Below are 27240 nucleotides of genomic sequence, written 5' to 3'. Positions count from 1 at the left end.
TCACATGAGTGCAGGTTGATACAGCTAATAGATTTAATACAAAAACTACAATGAAATTGCAATGAGTCAAATTTGGATTACTTGAAATTCCAATAGTGGTGAAGTTGTCAGCCATTAATGCTGGAAAAATAGCAAATCCAATGATATGATGACTATGATAAGATAACATTGCAGATTTATAACTCTGGATTAGCTGGAGTGGCATTAGGATATGCTAGAGTATAACATTATGGAGCTTTGGACAAGTTGTTATTGACATTGAGATCTCCGTGTGAAAGGATATTTAAGCCATGTGGAAAAAGTTAAAAGTCTTGCAGAATGGAGAAAAAGTGAAGTTGATACAGCAAAAAGAAAACTGTGGTCCAGTGTGAAAAGTGGGTATTGATAATGAATGGGAGATTCCACCATTGAAGTTTGTCAACTGTTCTGCAGCGGGCATTCTCTTCAGCAAAGAGGACCAATGGAAGTAAAAGAAGATTTTCATTGTTACAGATAACAGCCCAATGCACCAACACTACGCAAGCCTCAAAAGATATTGGGATGACACTCTTTCCCCCAACACTACAGACAAGTAGAAAGCTGGATTAAAACCCCACTATTGACAACTGCTAATCTCTCAGGTTATCAAGGTCATGGATAAGAAGCAGAAATACCACTCAACTGTTCTGGAGGCCACACTCCTATTCAAGAAAATGATGGAAGATGGTAATGGGCATGGAATGAAGTGGGATGTGGATCACCACCCCAGCAAAGAGGCTCTTTTCGTTCGTTTTCAAAAAGCTGATGTGGAAATTCTAACAGAGACAATCATGGAACCTTATACAACATTTTGCACAGTGGAAATGATGAGGCAATCGTAGATGCAGTACATTCTACAATCAAGAAACCTGAGGAAGTTAATTATCCTTAAGCGCCAATGAATTCCTGTCTGCTCAGCTGCCCAGTTCTCTAGCTGAAGTCACAAACAGTGTGGAAATACCTCAGGATTTTGCCTGGCAGAACAAATACACAAAAGGTATGTTTGGATGCATTAACAACATAGTGGACTATATCCAAATATGGTATGCTAAGCAGAAAACATTTCCAGACTTTACTCCCATTTTTTAATGTTTTTAACTGTACAAGATTGGGCCATTGTAAGGTGAGAATAAATCATAAACAAAGACATTTCTCGTGTATTAACTGAGTTGGGATTTTTTTGGACATGAGTGTGATTGTTGACAAATAAAGGTACGTAGAGACTGCTCAGCTTTGTTTAATGCAATTTTGTGGTTGGATGTCCTGTTATTCAATTTATCGTAATTTCTCTGTAACTTTTAGATATTTTTCATCTGGCTTAGAAGGAACAATTTGAAAATGTTTTCTCCTGTAATGGCACAGGGCAGTTTAGATTATTTTCATCTACATGTCCTCAAACATCTGTTTGTGTTTTTGCGTATGTTCTTAATCTGTGGGTCAGCAAAGTATTCAGCCATTTGCAGTGAAGGATATCATGGATTGAACGCTACATTACACAAAGAAGCTCCATTGTGGAATATCAAGTCTAAGGATATCAATATGGAGCTGCCACGATGGTAAAACTACATGTGGCTACAGTTAATCATATGATTACCAACTGCCTGACCATATTTATATCATGCCTTGCATATGAACTGTCTCCCTACAAAGCTTAGTCAGTAATTACTGAAAAGAATAAAAATCATAATTTCATTGCATCTTAGAGTTTGTAGATAATTGTATGCAAGTGGGTAAATAATACGTCAGACTGGCTTCTCCTAAATTACAGCTTGTTTCCTAACAGAACAACTTTTTAAGATTGCTTAAACTCTCACAATATCTTTGCTAGTTACAGTAATGTTGAAACAAGATTTCCTATTACATTGACCTGGAATTCACACACGATTGAATTGGCACAAATCCCCAGTAACAGTGCAAACAATTCCGTTTGAAAATTCTCATATAATGAAGCAGCCTTTGTCCATATCCAGCAAGACTCATAGATATTTATAGCACAGATGGCCCTTCATATGCATGCAACTCCATAAAGATCTGACTGCACAAAATAAAAACCGGAAGCACTGCTGATTCTGTAAATCAGAAACAAACCAAACTCCGAGGAAGGGTCACTTGATCTCAAACATTAACTCTGATTTCTCTCCACACGTGCTGAGCTTTTCCAGCTTTTTCTGGAGGTTTTTCTGACTACGCTAATCCCATTTATCAGCTCTTGGCCCCATTAACCTGGAGGCTACAACAAGACAAATAAATACCTAAACACAGCTTAAACATTTTGAGAATTTCTCACTCAACCCACCATTTTCGGCAATAAGTTTGAGATTCCCACCATTCCCTGAGTGAAAAAGTTTCTCCTCAACTCCCTCTTACCTTACATCTATGCTCCCTGGTTATTGCCCTCTCTACTAATGAAGGAAAAAGTGCTTTCTATCCATCCTATCTATATCCTTCATAACCTTATACATCTCAAATTATCCCCCTCTCATCCTTTAATGCTACAAAGAAAACAACCCCAGGTTATCCAATCTTTTCTTGTAGCTCAGACTCTTCAGCCCAGGCAATATCCTGGTAAATCTCCTCTGCAGTCTTTCTACTGCAGTCATATCAATCCTATAATGTGATGACCATAACTGCTCACAGTACTCCAATTGTAGCAGAGCCAATATTTCTTTATCAGCATTATTTTCCTGCTCTTTTATTCTAGATCTGGATAACCTTCAAGCTTGGCTAATCCATGACAAGTAATATCCACGTGAACTTGCTCTCTGGCCTTTAATTGACCAGATAGTTTAAATTAGCAGCAATTGTTTCCATAACATATGTAGGTCAGATGCCAAAAAATTTCTCATGTTGGACTCTTGACCCTGAATGAAAATTCAATGCACTGATTATGTCTGAAGCTGAAGCTTGAATACAATTATTTTATGTTATTTGTTATAAGATAAGTTACTAGAGTAGAAAAGACTTTAGCCAAGAAACTGTGGCTGAATTCACCTGGATCTTTCATACATAATCATGTGTATGCTTAATTCATTTCTTGTTTCACTCCTCTGTCTCCGATTTTAATGAAGGAATTTGCCTCCTCAGTTAAAATGGCTAAGAAAGGTTATACAAACACATCTAGCATTTGACTTGTTGTCACAACCCATCGTAGCCTCTGTTACAAAGGATCCTGTTATTTCCATTTCAATAAGAGCTGGTATCTGATAGTGAAGAACGTGCAAGAGAGGTGGCCATTGGTTGGCACCAGATGAGTTGCGTATTTGGAGATCTGGTGCAGACATAATGAACCAAACGGCCTCCTTCCATGCTGTAACAATTTTGAGAGTCATGGAAATCTCTTTGCATCCAGATGGCTTTTCAAGAAACATGTGGATAAAATAGGAAGTAAGTTCCTCATAAAAGTAAACAAATAATTGAAACATTCTGCTTGTGAAGAGGAGACTTATAAATTCATGAGTAAAAGGATGAGGGAAGAACTTTGTGAGATTTTGCTTTTAAAGTTTGGAAATGTTGTTTGGGGAAAGAACTAGCAACTTTGCATCCACTGAATTTGAAGTTCCATTTTAAGTAGCCCAGTAAATAAAAAATAATTTTCTTGCCTTTTGGTCTCTTGTTGTTGTTGTTGCTATAATTCTGACCTGAACATTGTTGGCTAGTCATAGTTACATGAAGTTAATCATCACTGCCAATAATGGAAACAGCTTGATTCAGTGAATAGATTTACTTTAGTTCTATTAATATAACTTCAAACAAATAGCCTATTCCTCACTTATAAGCTGGGCAATGAGTGCAGGTTATTTGTTCTTGAGGACTGGGGAGAAAATCTCAGCCAAGATCCCATCACTGAGTCGTACAACAACTTGTATTTGTAAATCACCTTTAATAAATAAAATGTGCATAATTAAACACACCAGTCCAAAGGAGGCAGGATTAGGAAAGGTGAAAGTGGATTGTTTTGAAGAGCACCATGGAGGAGGTGCAAGAATAAGAGAGGCAGAGAGATTTGAGGAGGGAGCTACTGCTATTGCCAATGTTGCTACAGGCATGTGTACAATTGGAGAAGGGAAGAAAGTCGGGGATGTGTAAGAGGTCAGAATTGGAAGCGAGCAGGGATCTTGGAAGGTTATAGAGGTGGAGAAGTGGAGGAAGAATGGCTAAAGTCTTTGACAACAAGGAGGCGAGTATAAAATTGAAAAGGTTGCCACATCCAGAGTTTATGTAGGTCAGTGAACATTAAAGGATGATGGATTACTTTAACTTAGAACATGGAACAGAGAGTTTGGGATGATCTCAAATTTCTGGAAGGTGCAAAATGGGAGGTCAGCCAGGAGCCCTTAGGAATTGACTGATTTAACAAAGGTATGGATAAGGGCTTCAGCAGCTAATAGTATTATATGGCATCTGTTCAGGCATGCGCTAAGAAGTTCAAAGCGATCACACACTGAAACAAATCTCTCTCACATCTCCAAAGAAGAAAAAAAATTGATACATCTCACTCTTGGCTTTTTCATCAAAGATCTTCAATTTAGTTTCTATAACCACAAAATCTCCTGCCAATGGAAGCAATTTGTTTGCCTTCATCTGAATCTCCCACATGTTAACATTCCATTGGCTGATGGATTGTCACTGAATATAAATTACAACAGATTTTGCCTGTTTTTTTTCTCTCAGCTCAGGAATACTGATGCCAATTGTGCACCATTAAAGTTGAGATCAACTAACTGAAAACTTAGTAAAGTTTCTCATCTGCAAGGCTCAGTTGGGAGCATGCTAACAAGGTTGCCAACTGAACTTTGGATGAAGTTGTTGGATGCATATTTCAACTCAGTAAAGAAGAACTACTGTGCATCTAATCAAGCTGTATGTTTTTTTTGGATGTGCTATGATTTTAGGAACATTAACCTTGCTCCCAGCTCACACAAAAGGGATTTTCCAGTCACACAGAATCCAATTGTACAGTTCTGTCTTTGACCCGTTTAATGAGAATAACATTGCTTGCGTCTGGTAACATTTAATGCTTAATGTGCTGATTGGAAAATGGGATGTTAATTGGTGTGCTTTTTTTATTATCTTGTATCAAATTAATAATCTAGGTTTAGAAAATTGTAAAATGTTAAGAGTGTGATATTTACAGTTAGTAAATTAAATAATAATCTGTCTTCTAGTTGTAACATGATAAGTAATACAAAACTATCTGAAAATGAGCAGGACTTTCAAATTATTGGAATGCTATTTCCCAAGGTTTTTACTGCCATACAAAAAAATTTTAATTTGGCAACATAACAGTAGACTTGAGAAACGTCATCCGATTTTGATGGTAGGAAATAAAATGTTTTGCAGCTTTAACACTAACTTTTCCCACCATAAACTAAACTAACCATTCATTGTTTACACAATGAACACCAGGAGGTCAAAACTCATTTTCTACAACAATTTTCTTAAGTTATGATTTAACTTCTGTTAAGATTTTATATCTCACAAGATTGTTCAGTGGTCAAAAATGCTTTTAGTTTGCATTTTATCTGTAAGCATTGAGGTTTTCCTGCATTGCCATGTTTTTATTAGATTAGATTAGATTCCCTACAGTGTGAAAACAAGCCATTTGCTCCAATCAGTCCACACCGACCTTCCAAAGAGGAACCCACCCAGACCCATTCTCCTACATTTTACCCTGACTAACGGACCTAATGCTATGGGCAATTTCCCACGGCCAATTCACTTGATCTTCACATCTTTGGATTTTGGGAGGGAACCAGAGCACGCGGAGGAAACCCATGCAGACACAGGCAGAATGTGCAAACTCCACACAGACAGTGGCCCAAGGTGGGATTTGAACCCCAGTCCCTGATGCTGTGAGGCAGCAGTGTTAACCACTAAACCACTATGCCGCCCCATTGTTTACAAATTCAGTCTTGGGATAATGGTTTCTACATCAGAACTAGCAATCATTACAGGTCATTCATTGCCTTGAGAAGGAAGTGCCAAACCATCTACATGAACTGCTGGAGTTTGAATCTGTGAAACAAAGTGTTATGGTGCCAACAGGTCCATTCGGGAGTCCAAGAATTTTATTCAAGATGATGCAGGAATGCTGTTACAAATTCTTAGTCTGAATGGTGACTTGGAGAATAACTTGGAAGATGATGATATTCCTATATACCTACTGCCCCTATTCTCTCCTGGAAGCAGAGAATGCAAGTTTGGGAGGTACTTTCAAAGAATCTTTGGCATTCAGGGAAGGAACTGTGCCATCCTTATGTTGCCTGGCCTACATATAACTCCAGGGCTACAGCAATCTGGTTGACTCTCAATTGTTCACTCAAGTGGCCTAATAAGCCACTCAGTTGTATCAATTGCTACAAAGTCTCAATGAAGAAATGAAACCAGACTGATCATCTGGCATTGACCTAGGCACCATAAAGGACAATGATAGAAACACTCTGCCGAATCTGTGGAGCTCTCCTTACTAACATCTGTGTGAAAATTGAGAGAGCTGGCTCACAGACTTGTCAAGTGGCAGCCTGACGTCATCATACTCATAGATCATACCTTTTATAGACAATGTCCCAGACACTGCAATCACTATCCCTGGATACGTCCTGGTTTACCAGCAGGACAGACCAAGAAGAAGTCGAGGCACAGTGGTCTACAGTCAGGATAGAAATGTCCCTGAGAGTCCTCGACATTGCCTCTGGACCCCATTCACTCTCATGGCCTCAGGTTAAACACAGGCAAGCAAATATTCTGCTGATTACACACACCATCCTTTTTCTGCTGATGAACCAGTACTCCTCCATGTTGAACAATACTTGGAAGGAATCACTGAGGGTGACAAGGACATATAATACCTGTATACTGTGGGTGGGAGATTTCAATGTCCCCCACCAAGAGTGGCTTGGAAGCAGTACTACTGATTACTCTGGTCAGGTCCGAAAAGACACAAGTGCTAGACTGGGTCTGCAGCAAAGGTGAGTGAACCAACAAGAAGGAAGAACATACCATACTTCTACCATCAAGCCAGGGGATTAACCCTCATACAATGGAGAGAGCAGGAGGGCATGGTAGCAGCAGCACTATGCATACCTAAAAATGAGATGTCCAACCAGATGAAGCTAACAACCAGGTCTACTTGTGTGCCAAATAGCAAAAGCAGCAAGTGATAGACAGAGCTAAGTGATCCCACAACCAATGGATTAGATCTAAAATCTACAGTTGTGCCATATCCAGTTGTGAATGGCAGTGGCCAATTAAACAGCTCACTAGAGGAAAAGGCTCCACAAATATTCTCATCCTCAATGATGGAAGAGTCCAACACATCAGTGCAAAAGATAAGGCTGAAACATTCATGGCAATTTTCAGCCAGAAATGCCAAGTGGATGATTCATCTTGGCCTCCTCCAATGATCCCCAGTATCACAGGTACCAGCTTTCAGGCAATTCGATTCACTCCACGTGACATCAAGAAATGGTTCGAGGCATTGGATACTGCAAAGGCTATTGGCCCTGGACAACATTCTGGCAATGGTACTGATGACTTGTGTTCCAGAACTTGCCGCTCCCCTAGCCATGCTTTTCCAGTGTAGTTAAAACACTGGTATCTATCTGACAATGTGAAAAATTGACCAGGTATGTCCTGTACACAAAAAGCAGGAAAAACCCAACTCATCCAATTACCGCCCCATCAGTCTACTCTCGATCATCCGTAAAGCGATGGAAGATGTCATCAATATTGTGACCAGGCAGCACCTGGTCAGCAACAACCTGCTCAGTGATGCCCAGTTTGGATTTCGCTAGGGCCACTCAGCTCCTGACCTCATTGCAGCTTTGTTTCAACCATGGACAAAAGAGCTGAATTCCAGAGGTGAGAATGATAGCCCTTAAAATTAAGGCTGCATTTGACCAAATGTGGCATCAAGGAGGCATGACAAATGGAATCAATGGATATCAGAAGGCAAACTCTGTTCGGGTTGGAGTCATACTTGGCCCATAGGAAAATAGTTGCAGTTGTTGGAGGTCAGTCATCTCAGCTCCAGGACATCAGGGAAAAACTCTGTGCTGATGGGAATCATACCTAACATGAAGGGAGATGGTTGTGGTGGTTATTTGCATCAACATGAGAATTTTTCAAATGCTGAACAGTAAACATTGCCTATAGGCAGGAAGTACATAAACAAGTTGGTATTTTAAAGAACTGCTTTGACAGAGGGCAGAGCTATATTTAAGAACTGAAACACCAGGACACTCTCTGTCTCAATCTGTAGGCTTCCCCTTTCTGGCAGGAGGAAACATATTTCCGCTGATGGGGGAGTGCCGAACCAGAGGACACAACTTAAAAATACGGGGTAGACCATTTAGGACAGAGATGAGGAGAAACTACTTCACCCAGAGAGTGGTGGCTGTGTGGAATGCTCTGCCCCAGAGGGCAGTGGAGGCCCAGTCTCTGGATTCATTTAAGAAAGAATTGGATAGAGCTCTTAAAGATAGTGGAGTCAAGGGTTATGGAGATAAGGCTGGAACAGGATACTGATTGGGAATGATCAGCCATGATCATATTGAATGGCGGTGCAGGCTCGAAGGGCAGAATGGCCTACTCCTGCATCTATTGTCTATTGTCATTCTCATCATCTCCTTCATCAGATGGTGCAGTCATGTTGTCACATTGCCTTCTGTATTTGAATTGTTTTTGAGGGATTTATTTCAATAAGAAAGCTCAAACGCCAGTTGTTGCATACATTTTCTGAGTAACTATTTACATCAGTGAATCTCTGGGCCCACCATGCAGCAGATTTACAGGAGCATGGAGCAATAAGGTATTCAGAGAGGGGTGAGCCAGATAAGCCCTCTGAATTCTCTGATTTAAATGGAAGCAGGGATTTCATCAGTGGAATCTTCAATTTCGTGTCCAGTTCCTTTGGAGTGCGCTGTGATGGTGATTCCACTGAGTCCATTAACGCTACTCCCATCAATGCAGGAGAAACAACTGTCTAGCCATTGGAAAATCCAGGCCAGTACTTCTGTAGCTAATTTGTAAATACCTTCCTGAAAACATTTGTAAAAATTGAATGCAGGATGCTGACTTTGTAAGAATTTTGGAGATCATCTACCTCTTTTTATTCTGTGCTCTGTACACAAAGAATGATTAACATAAGTCATATTGATTGCCTCAACTAAACAGAAAATGTTCTCTCCTATCAGCATTTTGAAAACTGAATGGTTATAAATTCCAATAAACCAGGATGGTGTTGGGTAAATGTCCACCACACTTAAAAGCTGCGATACTTACCCAATCATTAGTGGATTAAACAATATTCACCATGGGGCATTGCTTCCCCTCCACACCCACTCCCCTGTCCAGCTGTCACATGTGTTCTATCCCCATGGCTGGTCTGGATGGCACTCAGGCTCATTTCACTCCCGCCAGGACAATATTTGAGCCCAGTCCCTTTCAGTTGTCTCCTCTCTGAATACCCTATTGTTCATGCCCCTTGTGACTCTGGTACACAGAGTGGACCCAGGACCATCCAGAATAACTCCACTGGCTAATCTAATCACAGGTTCCTTCTCTCCACCCCTTGCTGATCCTTCCGTCACACATTCTGTCTTTTGTGAAGCAGCAAGAGCGCGAGATGGGAAATTTATAAATGATGGAACAACCTGCACAGAAGTGATAGAAACTCTGATTGCAGGAGCAACTCCTTATAGATTTTTATCTCTCTCATGAATTGGTCTCCATTGGTCACTCAGTGATTGACTTTTCACAGGACATTTGCAGGTGTGGATTGGCTTGCTATCCCATGTGCAGTATTTTGAGCATTGCTGCTGACAGTCTGAGAAGTCAAACAATCAACTGTGATCTCAGTTTAAACACTTACACTTAGAGTCTCTTGGGTGTCCTTAAGTTGCATATTATTTTAATGTTAAAAATCACAGAACACCAGGTTATAGTGCAACCGGTTTATTTGGAAGCACAGATGTAGAAACAGCGCTCTGAAAGCTAATGCTTTTAAATGAATCTGTTGGACTATAACCTGGTGTTGTACGATTTTTAAACTATGTCCACCCCAGTCCCACACTGGCTCCTGCACATCATGGCTGTTAGTTTAACATCATTTTTGTTTATTAGTCTTCAGCAGACTGTGGATTACCTTGCAAATCAAATTTAACTGGTTGCATGGCAACATCACCATAATTGCTGAAGATTCCTCTTCGATGACGTCATTAAATTTGCTTTTAACTAAGTTTAAAATTTTACCAGATATTGACCAGAGGAAATGTTCATGAACAGATTTTCAATGTCACTACATTTTCTAGTCAGACAGCTCTTCCTGTGTATTGTTCTGAGGGATGTTTCCACTTCTGTTATTCTGTAGGGGATACAGTTGTCAGGTTTGTTAATAAAAGCAGGAAATTCTTGCCTGCAATGTACTGGCTTCACAGTTTCAGCAACAACATTTCCAACAAGCTATCTATATTTAATTTAATGTATGTATGTGAATGAGTGATTGAGTGACTCAGTACGGTTAGAAGACCATATGTTTGACATAATTTCTTTGATATTTTTCTTGGAGTTAGCACATAATAAAATTGCTCTTTCTTTTACTCAAGAAGACCTTGTAAGTGGCTCATTGTTATTTCGACTGAAAACCATTAGCAAAAAAAAGATTTAACTCTTAACTGTGACCTACTGGGTAGTTTGAAAAGAGGGAAGCTGATTCACGCTGCACATAATAATTTCTATGTCGGTATGTTGATCCGCCTTTGTTATACATGCCAAAGTATTTTGTAAAATTAATCAACATCGCTCAGATTTTATTTGTCTTTCAACATCATTCTTTTGCTCAATGGTTTGCTGGAAATGTGAAGCAAGTACATTGCAGGCAAGAATCTCCTGCTTTTATAAATGAACGTGACAACTGTATCCCCTACACAATAACAGAAGTGGAAACATTCCCTCAGGGAAATACACAGGTAGGATTGTCTGGCTAGTGTATGTAGTCACATTGAAACTCTGCCTTTAATGCTGACATTTCCTCTGGTCAATATATGGTAAACTTTTAAAACCAGTTAAAAACACATTTAAAAATATCAACAAAAGGATATTTTCAGCAAATGCGGTGTTTTTGTCATGCAACCAGATCAGTTGATTTGCAAGGTACTCATGAGTCTGCTGCAGATTAATAAATTACACACGCTATTCCTCAAATTTCATGATTTGCTGAAATTACAATTTATATAGATATGATATTTTGTGGCCTGTGGCTCTTGGAAATCCAATTAACTGGTATTGCAAAATACAAGGTCCATCTCACTTGCACAAGCAATGAATCACTGAAAGAAAACTTATTGACTTCCTTTGTTCTTTCTGAATATTCCCCCAACAATTTCATTACGGGGACAATTCTGTAATCCTAACCCTTAGTTAACTCAAATGGTGCATTGCATGTGGAAGTCTGGACCATACTAGTGTGTTGTATCCCCAAACTCTCCTGAGGAATCAATTCATTGAAAAGAGGTTTGTTTTTGAATACTGGTATTACACAAGATAGTATTGCAAAGTAAATGCAAATGAAGCTACATATGTTCTCCAATTTCAGACTATTTAACTTTTAGTTTTAATGCTGTGGTTCAGTGAAAGTGCATGTTGTGTATCTTTTCCTGAGTCTTTTATTAGAATGGAAATCTAATATACAGTTGATCTAGCATTTTAAAAAAAGTTTATAGATGTCACTGTAAAAGTTACTTATATATTACACAAAGTATCTGAGTGGCAAAAGATGATTCAAGCCCCCAGGCTGTGAGGAAATCTCCATGAGAAATCTCCATTCACTGCATAGATATGTGTATGTTATTGAAGCATAAATATTAATAACATATCTCCAGCAGTAAAACAAAAGCCTGCACAGGTATGATATTCTGAAAAACCTTTTTTCACCAATAATTTTTGTGGTTAAAATTAATTCTCTGCCCAGCTCAAGTGGAGGTTATTGCTGTGATAGTGCAGCTACATTAAATCATTAAATTCTGACTATGTTGTCTGCTCTAGCCAGAGTCAAGTGGGTTTTCTGCCACTATTCTCCTTTTAGTTTGGTATCTACAGGGCCTTCTTTGTCTGGTGTGGTAGAAGAAATCCATTATGTATTTGAGCAAGAAGAAGCTCTCGTAACTTATTGCATGATCACAGTTACATTGATAATGATAGACATTATTACAAAGATTATGAGGAGACCGAGATGATAATACTGTCTCCTTTGTGATCCAGAACTGTTCTAGTTTTTCCTACACACGTCCTTGTGATAAAATCAGATCAGGTGCAGTTTAATGCAACATTAACCCTGTCAGAACTTTACTCAATGTAAATATTAAGTCAGCAAAATAGTAGAAAGAGGAAAATGGAACCATAGTTGTTGCAAATGACATGACAGACACCTGTTGTTTAAGTTTGAAACCCCTGCCTTTAATGCTGACATTCTAAACTTGTCCATTTAATTTTCAATCTACAGATGAATATCTCTACGCTGGGACATCTTCTGACTTTCTTGGAAGAGACACTGCTCTATTTCGCTCCCCAATCCATCATCTAGAAAATCAATATATCCGCACAGAACACAACAATCCCCTTTGGCTAAGTGGTATGTGAGACTAAGGAACACTGCATGTTAACAGTTTGAGTGTGTTTGGCAAACAGCTTTGGCATCAAAAAAGTCCTTAAAACGTTTAAAATTGTATATTAGGTTCTGAAGCTTCAGCTTTGTTTCGCAGCCTGCAACAAGCTGTAGCAGACTTGCATGGAAGAGGCATTTCTGTACTTTGCTTGGAGGTCTAACTCAGATGGTGAATCCTTGATACCTCGAGAAAATTGACTTCATGTATCTATATGTTATAATGACAAAGACTTAACAACAATTCATCTCCTTCTCCTAATGTTTGACAAGCATTGGGAATTCTAGAAATGCTGGACTCTGCCCACATATTAGATCATCCAGTTGCTCAATTCTGATGAATTTTCCATGGATACAAAATGAAGCATTTCAGAATGCACTCAAACACCTTTGCATTATTCTGACATTGCTTTTACGTATTGCATGGAATTCCTGTAGCTAACTCTAAGAATTCCAACTGCATATTTATTAATTAAGGAAATCACCTCTTTTGAAGATAGCTGCAATAATGTACTTGAAGGCACTGTTTATACAAATTCATCTATATTCAATTTGTTGATTTACCTGATAGAAAGAAATCAAGGCCTAAAGTTCTTCACTTCCTTTCCACTCTCTTCTTTTCTTACTTATTTCGTCTTCTCTTTTTCTGTTCCTTTGCTTCATGCCTCACATTCTCTTCTTTTTTTTTCTAACCTCCTATAAGATTTGGGAGCAGGATAAGGTCATTTCCCAATAAATTAACTTGGCTCTCCTTGGCCTGTTATCTAGGATGGAGTAGATGACCAGAATTTGATACAATGGGAATTGAGTGGGAGTTTGGGAGTTAGGCACACATTGAGAACAAGCTTCAGTCCAGGGCTTGGACTGTGAGAAAGAAAAACTGCTGATCAAGGCGACTGGAATGTCATGCAGGATTGGAATATGACACTAGAACTGGACAGCGAAAACAATTTAAAGCTGGGCCCAGTGGGATTGAGGGAAGCCGGAATTTATGACTACAGCATGCTTAAAAGAACTGGGCCAATGGCCAGACCTGAGTGAGAGCCAACTCCGTAGGGATCAGTAAACAGAACTGGGAGAGCCGAGAGTGTGGTGCTTGTAAAGCATAACAGTATCCGAGGAGCAGGAGAATAAACGTATCGGGCAAAAGCACTTTATCAGGATGAAAGGCTTGATTCTCCTACTCCTCGGATGCTGCCTGACCTGCTGTGTTTTTCCAGCAACCACACTCTCAACTCTAATCTCCAATATATACAGAACTAGGAGAGCAACAAGTCTGGTAAAGTAATTCCAAGTGACACTTCAGCCCAGAGAAAAGACATACTATTAGATGTCAGGTATGGAGCCTGGAAAGAGAAAATGGGGAAATAGAGTGCTTGGGGGTCTGATGTCTTTGCCTGGGAGTGGAGAGAATATCGTGAACTTGGAGAATGAGAGTTAGTTTGCCTTGAGGATGTCTTGCTACAATAGTGCAGAGCTTTGGTGAGACCGTATCTGGAGCATTGTGTGTGATTTTGGTCTCCTGATCTGAGAAAGAATGTTCTGGCAATGGGAGGAGTGCAACAAAGTTTACCAGACTGATTCTTGGGGTGGCCAAACTGATGTATGAAGAGAGAGGGGATCAGTTAGGATTATATTCACAGGAGTTTAGAAGAAATCTCATAGATACCTATAAACTTTCAATGGGATTAGATAGGGTAAATTTAGGGAGGATATTCCCCGTGACCAGGGAGTTAGAACCAGAGGCCAGAGACTAAGGACATGTGGTAGGCTATTCAGGACTGAGATGAGTAGAAATTTCTTCACCAGTAGAATGGTGAGCCTGTGGAATTCTCTGCTACAGAAAATATCTAAGGCCAAAACATTGAATATACTCATGGAGGAGTTAGGTATAGTTCTTAGTGAAAAAAGGGATTAAAGGTATGGAGTGAAAGTGGGAACAAGGCACTGAGTAGGATGATCAAACATTATCATAATGAATATTGGAATAGGCTCAAAGGGTCGAATGGCCTACTCCTGTTCACATTCTCTATGTTTCTATGTTGACCATATGTTCAGTCATTCATTAATAGTTGCATGACTACCAAACGGACTGCTGAAAATGAATAGAAAGATGGCTTTTTTTAGCAAATTAATTCTGAATAACAGAATTTTTTGAAGCTTTTTTTGGAATTAGACTAAATTAACTGACGTTATACTTATTATTTACATTTTTTAGATCCCAAGTTTATCGGAATGTATCCCATCTCTGACACCTCCAATGAAGATGATGATAAAATATATATATTTTTAAGAGAAACTGCATTCGATGCTACAAGCACTGAGAAGGCCATTTACTCGAGAGTAGCAAGAGTTTGTAAGGTTGGTTTGAAAAATTATCAGGATTTTTTTTCTTCTTGTGTGGAGACATGGACCAATTTGTTCTTTTTTCAAACCATAAATGTTTCTCTCAGGTTTTGTAAAATGATCCTTATGGCAACCTAATCCAGATTAAAACTTCTCTATTTTCCCAATAATTAGTCCAAAAACTAACCAAGTAAAACATCTCTTTTGAATTCTTCCATTCCCAACTTGAGCAATCCATGGCACCCTCTGCAAATATGTAACGTTAATTGAATTGAATTGAATTGAATTTATTGTCACGTGTACCGAGGCACAGTGAAAAGCTTTGTCTTGCGAGTAATACAGGCAGATCACATAGTTAAATAGGATAGATAAGTAAATAATAGGTAAACAACGGAAGGAAACAAAAACACAAGTACAGGCGAGCGTTAAGAGTTTGTGAGTCCATTCAGTACCCTAACAACCGTACGGTAGAAATCGTTTCGAAAGCGGCTGGTGCATGTGTTCAGGCTTCTGTACCTTCTCCCCGATGATAGAAAAGCATTGCCAAGGTGGGATGGATCTTTAAGAATGCTGTCAGCCTTTCCTTGACAGCAGGCCTTGGTAGATGGATTCTATAGATGGGAGGTTGGCCTTTGTGATTGTCCGGGCCAAGTTCACCACACTCTGTAACCATTTCTGATGTTGAATGGTAAGTTGCCATACCAGGTAGTGATACATCCAGACAGAATGCTCTCAATGGTGCACCAATAAAGGTTGGCAAGGGTATTCGCCGTCATGCCAAATTTTCTCAGCTGCTTGAGGAAGAAGAGGCATTGTTGGACCTTTGTAACCAGTGCATCCGCATGAAGAGTCCAAGAAGGCTTGTTGTTGATGACCACTCCCAACAGCTTGACACTTTCTACTCGTTCTACCTCTGTGCTGTTAATGTGTAGAGGGGCATGAGTAACATCCCAACAAATGTTTCATCACAATGTGTGAGATATAGGCCGGGTCCAAGCAGAAAATGTGTAAAATCAGCTCAAACTCATCTCACACAAAAGTCGGTACCATGCGAAGACTTTCACTATTTTATTTTGGATTGATATTGTGTTAACCCACAACAACCTTTAATCTCCTTCTCCATTTGTGACTTGCTTGAGATTTATAAAGTATGGAATCCACCATTTTTTAATAAAAGCCACCTTATATTTGGCATGCCAGAATGTGACTTAATTTTTGTTTATCGTTTTGTACATTTAATAAGATTCTCCTCCTTTTTGCAAATACAAAAATGTGTAAAATATTAGCAGAAACTTGGATGTACTGTCAATGAATATATTAGCTTTCAACCTCATTTTTGCTGAGCCATCTGCTCATCTGAATAATTTTCCCTTTGAATTACGATGTCATCCAATTTCCAAAAATAGATTAACTTCAGCAGACACATATCTGTCTTCCATTATAATCTTGGGCTGCATCACATCAATAGCCACTGAGAGACTAATAACTGCATATTTTTACTTCAGATCCCATAGGGTCACTTCCATTACCTCTGCTTCGAAAGGAAACAAAAGAAAGATTTCAGTTGCAAGTTAAGATTGTGAGAGTGAAAGTAAAAGTGAAATTAACTGGATTGAAAATTTAATAATAGAGGGAAAGAAACAAGGATGACAATGTATACAATACTTTATTATAGTTGTATAAACCATCCAAAGCACTTCAAATACAACAGACTGGAAATTGTGAACTTTGTGATAAAGAACCATCATTATCAACTTGAACCTGATCACAGCTTCAGAGTCTAACACACAGCCTAACATGTAAACCTTACATTTAATGTCTGATATTCGCTGCTCTGTCACAGAAACCACGGTAAACCTCTTCCAAGATAACAAACCGTGAAATTAATTGATTTTCGTTTCCCAAATGGCTAACACTTGCCTTTGTCACCTGTGCTCAGCTCCCAGTCCCTGGCAGTGCTTCTAGCCTCACTGCCAAAAGGCTATTTGTATTTAAAAACTGAGCCATGAGGGCACTATATCTCAGAATTCTGTCAAATCAAGACCCAGAATTCAACTGGTGTCATGTTCCAAGCTACACAAAAAGGGCAGAAGCCCATTTACACAGTAAAATAAGATCCTGTAGAGTAACATTGTGAATCAAGGGTAACTCCAAAATATTTTAGAGATAATGTTTTTCATGATGGTGTGGTGTTAAACTAGGGGGAGTAATGGGTTCAGAAGAATAGCATTAAATGAGTATATAATGTTCAGGATTGCCAATAAGAAACATTCCTGCTTATGTTGTTATATAAAACAATCCAGTATACAAAGCTGCCTGAATATTTCTTGGAATTTGAAATGTTCTGACAAAGTAAAGTAGATTTCCACTTGAACTTGTGTCAAATTTTGCTCAGGAAATTGAACTCAAACTGACATTTGAGTCTGTTAATTAATTTCAGCCTTGGACAAAATCTATCTTTAGTGACAATCTAGAAAACTCTGCGTTCTGTCAGTCTATACAATAATAATTGCTTTCTGAAGGAGCTAAGTGCAGATTTAGTTTCTTCTAATAATATCTTCAGATTAATATAAAAATGTATTTATAATTCAAGAATAACATCAAAATCTAAGCCATTCTAAATTTTAAATACAGGTCTTCGGCTTCCTTTTCTGTCTCTCCTCTTGGATGTCAGCTGTCCTTTTAAAAGCCGCCTGCTGTCATAGAAATGCTTCCATGACTGATATGTTGTTTCAAGTAGTATTCCACAGGCAGATAGAAAGGAACCTGGAGAGATTTATGTACTAAACTTGAAACTCCACCAAAGGCTAGTGAAGGGTCAGCGCCCTGCCATGTAAGTTATTCGTGATGTTTTAAAGTGTTTCCACATGTCAGTGGAGCCTTGCGGGATCACAGTGAAGAGACAGAATCCTACCATTGTTCAGATTCTGGAGTAGTTATTAAAATGATGAGCTTCTGGAAAATTTTAAGTAAAAAATATGGAGCTGTAAAATACTGAAAGTAAAACTTGATTTCATGTTGTTACTGGCCAATGATCTCAAATGTCATGGAGGATTATGAGAAATTCTATCCATACTTCATAAAAACATAGAAATGAATTTTACGGGGGAGGGAGGGTTGTGGCGGGGAATGTTGGTGGAAAGTTTTTGTCTACACACTGCGTAGTTGGTCGGCACTTCACTGTCTTTAAAGTGCCTCACAGGGATAATACCCTGGAAGGAACCTTAATAACTTCAGGTACAGATTTCTGCCCTTCAGCACTTAAATTAGGACATTTTGATTGTTTGGTACTGGAGACTCCAGTGACCAAGTTAAGGGATGTACGGGTATGACTCTTGAGGCTGGAGGAGACATAGACAGGATGATATAATCTCGGGGAGGGATTACCTGATGGGCACTTTCCTTCCCACCTTGAGTCTATGCCACGCCCGAGCAGAACAATGTCCAAACTGACCATTAATTAGGACTAAGGGGAGGAGGGGCTGTGTGCAGGCTGTCTAGCCCTCACTCAAACACACATCCAACCCCATAAATTCAGTATTTATGGGAAAGCAATATATTGCCTACTTGCTTTACTTTACACGCCTCCACCTTCAAATAATCCAACTGGGTACTGAGGTGGGGGAGGACAGTGTAAAATTCGTATGAACATTAAAAGAATACTAGCATACAAGAAGACTATTTGGCCCATCATGGATATGAGTCACAAATAATTAACATAATCCAACTTTGCAGAGTTTGGTTTGTAGCCTTATAGTTTACAGCAACTTTAAATCCATATCAAAGTGTTTTTTTAAATATAATGACAATTTCTGTCTCTGTGATTCTTGCAGGCAGTGAATTCCCACTATCAAATCCACTCTAATCTTTCTATCAATTACTTAAACTTGATACTATTCAAATTTTGATCTCCCTGGGGTTGCAGGAAAGCAGTCTTCCCTGTCCATTCCATAGGTCTCTCATAATTTCATGCACTCCAGTTAGATCTCCTGTCAATCTCCTGTGTTCTAAACCTATCTCACGTTTCTGGACTGGGTGCCAACTGAGAAGATCAAAAGAATGTGGTCAATAAAGGATTATTTTGGGTACACAATCTCCTCCTTTCTTTTATCAGACTTATTGGCACATTGGCAAGATCCTCCCTTAGCTAGTCTTTCCCTTGAGTGAACAATTATAACTCATCATTACCGATTTCAAACAGAATGTAGCAGATTATGGAGAAATCGTCATGTGGTCGGAATAAAGAAGGGAACTATGCACCTACTTTGTCAGAGCCAGCTCTCTGTTCTCTCATTTTGTTGTACTTACTCCATAACACTTCAACATTTTTCTCTTCAGGCGCCGATCTAATTGATTTCTGAAAACATTGCTTGAATCTGTAGAGTTGCAGGTTCCCGGAAGGTTGAGGGACCTGGCATCATGAGAGGGATGAGTCGAGAGTGTGGTGCTGGAAAAGCACAGCAGGTCAGGCAACATCTGAGGAGCAGGAGAGTCGATGTTTTCAGCAAAAGCCCTTCATCAGGAATCATGATGGCCCTCCTGTTCCTCGGATGCTGCCTGACCGGTGTGCTTTTCCAGCACGACACTCTTGACTGATCTCCAGAATCTGCAGTCCTCACTTCTTCCATCATGAGAGGGATGTCTTATTGAGAGCTATATCCTGCTTATGCAGCTAGAGATCCTCCTCCACAAACCTTGCAACCCCCATCTTATGATTACGCTTCCTACAATCACCTACCACTCCACGGGGATCTCCTGAATTTGAGGCTTTTTGTAGGTATCATGCCATCCCACCTCCCCCACCCCCGCTGCTGGTTAGCTGAGTATAAAATAGAAAACAAGATCACGAGCAAACCTTTAGGCCCTTCTATCAAGCTCTGTCATTCAATATAGTCATGGCTGATCATCCAATTCCATACCCTGTTCCCACTTTCTCCTCATACCTTTTGATCTCCTTTGCCCTAAGAACAACATCTTGTTATTCTTGAAAATAGTCAATGTTTTGACTTCAACTCCCTTTCTGGTCACAGAGAATTCCACAGGCCCACCACACATTGGTGAAGAAATTTCTTCTTATCGCAACCCTAAATGGCCTAACCCATATTTTTAAGCTGTGACCCCTGCTTCTGGACTTCGTGGCCATCAGCAACATCCTTCCCACAATTACCCTGTCCAGTCTGGTTAGAATTTTATTGGTTTCCATGAGATCCCATCTCCCCCCATTATTCTCCTAAACTCCAGTGAATACTGTCCGAACCAGCCCAGTCTCTAGCCTCTGATTGATTGGCAGCTTTTGAAGGTGAGACTCCCATCTGGGTGTTGTTATTTGCTTGACACTGGCCGGTTAGTGCTGAAGCATCACATGAGGTGTGGTGGCTTTCTCGAAAAGAGCAGTGCACGGGTATCAGCAGCTCTCCCCAGCTGGCAGCTGAGATCCCCATTAATTGCACAAGAGTCTGCCAATCCCTGCTCCTTTTGTGAATAACCTTAATGAAAAATAATAGGTAATTTAGTTATTTCGGTCGTGAACAGTCAAGCTTTCACTGTTATAACTCAAGCTCATCATTTGGCACAGTGTGGCAACCTGCACAGATTCCATTAGTTTCTATGCACTGCTACATCAGCACAAGTTGCTTTTTTTCTTAAAACATTCTACACACAGTGAGAATACTTGTTAGAATGTGAGTAGATCTGTGTACTAACAGATTTCTTGCCTTATTCTTAACATTGTCTGAAGTCCTTTGTGAGACAATGACTTCAATATAAAAGATAAAGTTTTTTTTTAAGTGATCCCACTCAAGGATTTTCTTGCCACTGATAAACCTCATTATCAATACAATGAACATTTAGGGCCTGAGCTTCTGCAGCTGGGTAATCAATATGTTGCTCCATTCTGAGATCAGCAGGTTTCTCTTCAGGGAAGCAACACCAAGATCCATTTCTAGATCTTTCACAGAATGGAATTGCTGGCCTCCTGCCGGATTTACAATGGGAGGCTCATATAAAAGCTACAGAATTTCAGGGACAATTATCTATAGGGTCATAAAGTTCTTGTAAACCAGCTTGCCAAGCTGTTCAACTCTTGGATCAGATTTCCTTTTTGGAACCAGTTGACTGAATGCACATGTCAAATGAGTAATGTGCATGGGAAGTTGGACGAAGGCTGAAGCTTGATGTAACAAAGCTAATGCCAGATGCTTTCATGATACTATTTGCAAAGCTAAAAACAGATTGGGAAATTCCAGAGTTATAAGGCAGATGAAAGAGGTCACAGCAGATATTGCTCTCGTGTGATGTGTCATCCTATATTCATCCTGACAATTGCTCCAAATGATTTTAACCTGCACACACACCACCTTCCTCAAGTGCTTGAAGTGAGAATTGAATCTGCCTCCACAATAGCTTGATTCGAACAGATCTGATCTTTATTACTGCTTTAAATTTGAGGACCTGTGCACTGTTAAAGCACACCCTCTCTTGCTGAGTATCCTCAGACAATCTTAGTGCACATTTGATTCATGAAGTGAAACTGTATGCATTACAGCCTCAAGTATAACCTAAAGGCAAGGGCCCTGCACTTTCTCATGGCTTTTGACACATTAGGGCAACAAGCTTCTGGGGGGGCTGAAATTGGGTTGAGACCTGCTTACTATCTTGTCATCAAGTCATTTCGACTGTATCTTGGTTTAATGGGACATAGTTCTGTCATCCAACCCCTTGTAGGTGGTAACTGGGAAAGAGAGACAACAATGGGAGTTATCCATTCAGCCCTTCAGGTCTATCCCACTGTTCAATTCATAATCAGAGCAGATGTAAAGCTTTCCTCCACCTATCTTAACACTCTTACAAAATAATTTGTCTCTCAATGTGTTAGCAAGGGTTTCAGGTTTCTACTGGATAAAAGAAAGTATATAGCCTTTAAACATTCCTAATATGCCAGAGTGCTTTGCATCCAATGAAGTACTTTTAAAAGTTTCATCATGACCTCTTGTGTGTGAACAAACATTTTAAATTGCTATCTGAAAGAACTAACTCTAAGTCTAAGGTCTGGATTCCCTTATCAGAAGAAACAACTTCTCTGCATCTACTTGACTAAATCCTTTTAATCATTTTTGAAATACTTCAACTAGGTCATCCAATAACTTTCTCAACTCAAGGGAATATAAGTCAATTTATGCAACGCATCTTCATAATCTTTCATAATTTAATGATTTTTATCCATTCTATTAAATCTATTTTGTACAGCCCCAAGTCAAACCAATCTGTGCTGGAAATTTCTCCCAAGCTGAACATGATACTCCAGACAGATTCACCAAGATGTTGCCAGGAATGGACTGGCTGGACCGAGGGTCTGTTTCCATGCTGTATGACTCTATGACTCTGTGACATTGTTTTGCCAATGCTCTTTACACTAAAGCACCCCTTCTTATGCATTCTACTACCCCAAGAATGTAGGTATATATTCCACAAACATGTTTGATTATCTTTTGTACTTATGCACTACTAATGAATTATATACATGTACACCTCATGTACAGCTCCTGAACTTTCACCAATGTAAAAATATTCTGATTTGCCTTTGTTGAATGACTGCAAAATTCCCCATTTTGAACTCCATTTACCATTGTTTTGACAGACTCGCTTAACCTTAAATCTTTTTCTATGTTTCTGCTCCTCCCACACAACTTATTGTTCTTCCTAACATAAGGTCACGTGGAAACTTAGATTTAGGTTTACAGCTTCTATTTTCTTCATTCAATTCATATACTTTGTGAAAATCTGATGTGTTAGTAGTGTGGACATCCAAGGAGAAACAGACCATTCCAGAAATAGTGGAAAGTTTCCACATTTTTACACTGTTTCCCACCACCTAAGCAATTATTACATCTCCAGAAGTAATCGTGTGTTTTTTTTATGAATGTTGACCTCACAAAATGCCTTTTGACTGTGTGTAATGCAGTACATAGAGCATAGAACATAGAACCATAGAAAAATACAGCGCAGTACAGGCCCTTTGGCCCTCAATGTTGCGCCGATCCAAGCCCCTGAACCTACACTAGCCCACTATCCTCCATATGCCTATCCAATGCCCATTTAAATGCTCATAAAGAGGGAGGGTCCACCACTGCTACTGGCAGGGCATTCCATAAACTCACAACTCGCTGAGTAAAGAATCTATCCCTAACATCTGTCCTATACCTACCACCCCTTAATTTAAAGCTATGCCCCCTCGTAATAGCTGAATCCATACGTGGAAAAAGGTTCTCATGGTCAACCCTATCGAAACCCCTAATCATCTTGTACACCTCTATCAAGTCACCCCTAAACCTTCTTTTCTCCAATGAAAACAGCCCAAGTGCCTCAGCCTTTCCTCATACATTCTTCCTACCATACCAGACAACATCTTGGTGAACATCTTCTGCACCCATTCCAGTGCCTCGACATCCTTCCTATAGTATGGCGACCAAAACTGCACACAATACTCCAGATGCGGCCGCACCAGAGTCTTATACAACTGCAACATGACCTCAGGACTCCGGAACTCAATTCCTCTACCAATAAAAGCCAGTATGCCATATGCGCCAGTACTGAAGAAAATAAAAAAACTTTTATCACAGCACCTGGGAACTGTATATGTATATTGGCACCTGTGTGCCTTAGTTAAAACTAATCAATTCAGATGTAGTGCTTCTATCAAGGTGTCATGCTGCAAGAGGACTCAGTAAGATGTAAGATGGGAGCTTTATACCATTAAGTTACATATCATGATATGGTGATGACATAATGAGGATGTCCCTTAAAAGTTTATCGAACATCCGCTATGAGGCATAATACAATATGTTGCCCTCTGCAAAATCTTATTAAATGCCTTTCAGCAGCTTCCATCAGCAGTATCTGTAGGTACCCACGTACCCACAAGGCTAATTGCCTCTTCAAAACTCCATGATATTAGTCAGACTGACCTGTGCCTCACAAATCAGTGCTGATTATTTTTGATCAGGGCAAACATTCCCAAGTACCTTGGTCAATTTGTCTTAACTCCTTTTTCTCATGGATTCACAAAAATTACATGAAAAAAAACAGTTGAGTAGTTAGCAGTAGCGGTAGTTAGCCATTATTTAGATGAATAGTCCCTTATTCATCTGAATAATGGCACAATTTTTCAAATTTACAACCCAAATCCTAATTTGGTATTCCTGAGATCTTTGTAAAATTGTCAATAATACCGTTGCAATTTTTTGACCTTTTTTTTAATACTCAGAGGTGGGCTTCACCAGATGCAGGAAATTTGATCTACCTTAAGTCTTGTTACTTTCTCTATTACCTGAATAAAAGCATCCAAATTGAATTGCTAGGAGTTCTACCTCTGGTGATTTCAACGTGAGGTGCAATACTTGCCAAGTGGCAGAAGTAGGAGCCACCAAATTTGGAAATGCTGATTACTCAAAGCAAAGTGTCACAAGCAAATCAGCTGTTTTTCCAAAAAGGTTCCAATTCTTATGAGAAAGTAGCAATTTGTTTTAGCCATATCTGCTCACACTTAGGCCTGCTACATGTTTGGCCACATCTTATGTAGACACCTAATTCACAATTCACGTCTTGCAAATGTTCTGACCCAGGAATTCTGGAAGAGTGCCAATTGCTTGGATCATCTAGTAGAGGTACTGTCTGACACAGTTAAAATGGTCCTTTAAATCCTGATGGTATTCAGGCCCTTAATGTCAGAGTACTACCATATGCTTGATATTCACTACAAGATAATCTATGTTTACCATGCCAAGTTTTTGAAAAGCTGAAGAACAGCTTCCACTTAAATGCATCTTTTTATTTATATCTATCCTATGAATCAGTGGAGTTATAAGTCATACAGCATGAAAACAGACCATACAGTCCAACCAGTCTATGCCGACCATGTTCCCAAACTAAACTAGTCCCATCTGTCTGCACTTGGCTCATATCCCTCCAAAGCTTTCCAATTCATGAATGTATCTGAATGCCTTTTAAACATTGTAATTGTACCTGCATCCACCACTTTCTCTGGCAGTTCATTCCACACACAAACCACTTTCTGTGTAAAACTGTTGCCCCTCATGTCCTTTTTGAATCTTTCTCCTCTCACCTTAAAAATATGCCTCCTGCTTTTGAACTCCCCCACTGTAAGGAAAAGACCCTTGACGTTCACCTTAACCATGCTCCTCATGATTTTATAAACCTCAATAAGGTCACCTCTTAACCTCCTACACTTCAGTGATAAAGTCTTTCCAGTCTACTTTTATATCTCAAACCCTTTATTCCTAGCAACATCCTGGTAAATCTTTTCTGAAGTTTGCTGTAATACATCAAGTATAATTTTATCTGAAACTGATTTAAATCAAACTACGTAAAATTATCTTTAATCTGTTTTATCTGCCATATAAGTGGTATTGATAGCCATCCTGCAATTGCAACTTATAATGTTTTGTTTTAATTTTCTCCACCCACATTGATGCAATTAGCACAGTGCTGGTTAAGTAATATCAAATGAACCTGAACAAACATAATTTTAATAGTTGCTCTTGTTTCTGAGAAGGCACAGAAAATAGCTCTGTCAGAATAATTATGCAGCCAAAAGGGCATTTTTTTCTGCATACAGCACCTACAGCAGTAAGAAGCATCTATCATTTGAAATAGGTTTGACAGTGACCTTTCAACATGAGGTTATCTTTATATGAAAAATAAGTTTTAAATTCATTTTCCTTTGTGTCACATTACAGAACCTTTGAATTTACTGACACATTTATGATAGCCTTCGAAGCACTATAAGTTGCTGAATATGATGGTTCACTCGACACAAAACTTCTGATGCAAAAAGAAAGCAATTTGAAAAGTTATAATTTATGGTGGGGGTATCGAGTAAAAAGCTGGTATGCATGGCTGAATTTTACAGAGCAATATCATGTCTCCAAACTGGATTTAATTCTTTTGTTTATTGAAGAAAGAATAATTATTGAACTGTATCTGAAATAACTTGTTGAACGTTCTCTGTTATAACCCTTCACAGAGTAATTTTAGCCCACGTAGTTTTCATGAAAGCAAATATGTGTTTTTATGTTTAGTAACTAATAAAGCTTCTTCAGCATTTTTGGGTTGGAATAATTTTACTTTCTATTCCGAACTGGATCTCTTTCAAACTCATTGGCCTAGAATTTCATGGGCAGTGCACCCATTTGGCATCAAACAAGCAGTGAAGTATCCATACCTGCTCTGTACTTTCATTGCTGTAGGAATGCCAACTGCCATACTTATGAACAACAATATAAATTTGGATTTTTATGGTACTTCTAGCATTGTTTCAAGGAGTATCTTCAAAGGAAGTGAGAGAGATGGAAAAGTTTGGGAAGGGAATTTCTGAGCTGATAAGACCTCAGCAGTTAAGGGCAGAATACCAATGGTAGAGTAATTAAAATGGAGGATGTGTAAGAGTCCCTGATTGAAGAAGCACTGTTATCTGAGTAGGTTTTAAGGTTGAAGAAGGTGACAGTGACTGGCAGGAGTGAAGTCAGGGAGGGATTTGAAAAGTGTAGGTCAGTGAGTTTGAAGATGGAGAGTGGGATTTTTTTTGCGAGAAAGGAGTCAAACAGTGGCGTTTAGTTCACCTGCAGTGAGTTGAAGATGGAAGATGGGAGACCAGCCAGGAGTATATTGGAGTACTTGAAGTTAGAACAAATAAAGGTCTTCATGGGGTTGACAGTAGCATATGTGCTGAGGCAGGGGCAAAGTTGAATGATTTGTGGATGTGTAAATAAAGGGTTTTAGTATTAGGACAGAAGAAGAATGCAGGAAGTCATGCCCAGAGCAACACCAGGCATACTTAAAATGAAGAAACAATTTGGTGAAACTATAAAATTAGATTACTTGCATGCCAAACAGCATAAGCAACAAGTGATAGACAGAGCTACGTGACCCAGAGGATCTGATATAAGCTCTGCAATCCTGTCACATCCAGTTGTGAATGGTAGTGGACAGTTAAACAACACATTGGAGGAGGATGCTTCACGAATATTCCCAAAGTCAATAATGAGGGACTCCAGCCCCTCAGTGAAAAAGATGTGGCTGACACATTCATAACAATCTTCGGCAAGAAGTGCCGAGTAGATGATCCATTTCCAGAGGTCTGCAGTAGATGCCAGTCATCATCCAACTCTATTCACTCCATGTAATGTCAAGAAATTGTTGGA

At 39.3% G+C, this 27240-nt stretch overlaps 1 protein-coding gene across 2 annotated transcripts in view; it reads left to right on the top strand.

Annotated features, from left to right (window-relative positions):
- The window catches only part of LOC140467312 (semaphorin-3D-like), an 89073-nt gene that overhangs the window by 36276 nt on the left and 25557 nt on the right, over window positions 1–27240 (top strand). For both annotated transcript variants that reach the window (XM_072563590.1, XM_072563589.1), the window contains exons 6-7: window positions 12518–12646; window positions 14895–15037. In XM_072563590.1, coding sequence (XP_072419691.1) covers window positions 12518–12646; window positions 14895–15037 — 272 coding nt within the window. The remainder of the gene's footprint in view (window positions 1–12517; window positions 12647–14894; window positions 15038–27240) is intronic.

This window comes from Chiloscyllium punctatum, chromosome 45, assembly GCF_047496795.1.
Source record: "Chiloscyllium punctatum isolate Juve2018m chromosome 45, sChiPun1.3, whole genome shotgun sequence".
Classification (NCBI taxonomy): domain Eukaryota; kingdom Metazoa; phylum Chordata; class Chondrichthyes; order Orectolobiformes; family Hemiscylliidae; genus Chiloscyllium; species Chiloscyllium punctatum.
The sequence above is the reverse complement of the archived record's forward strand: the minus strand, read 5'-3'. Positions and strand labels throughout refer to the sequence as shown.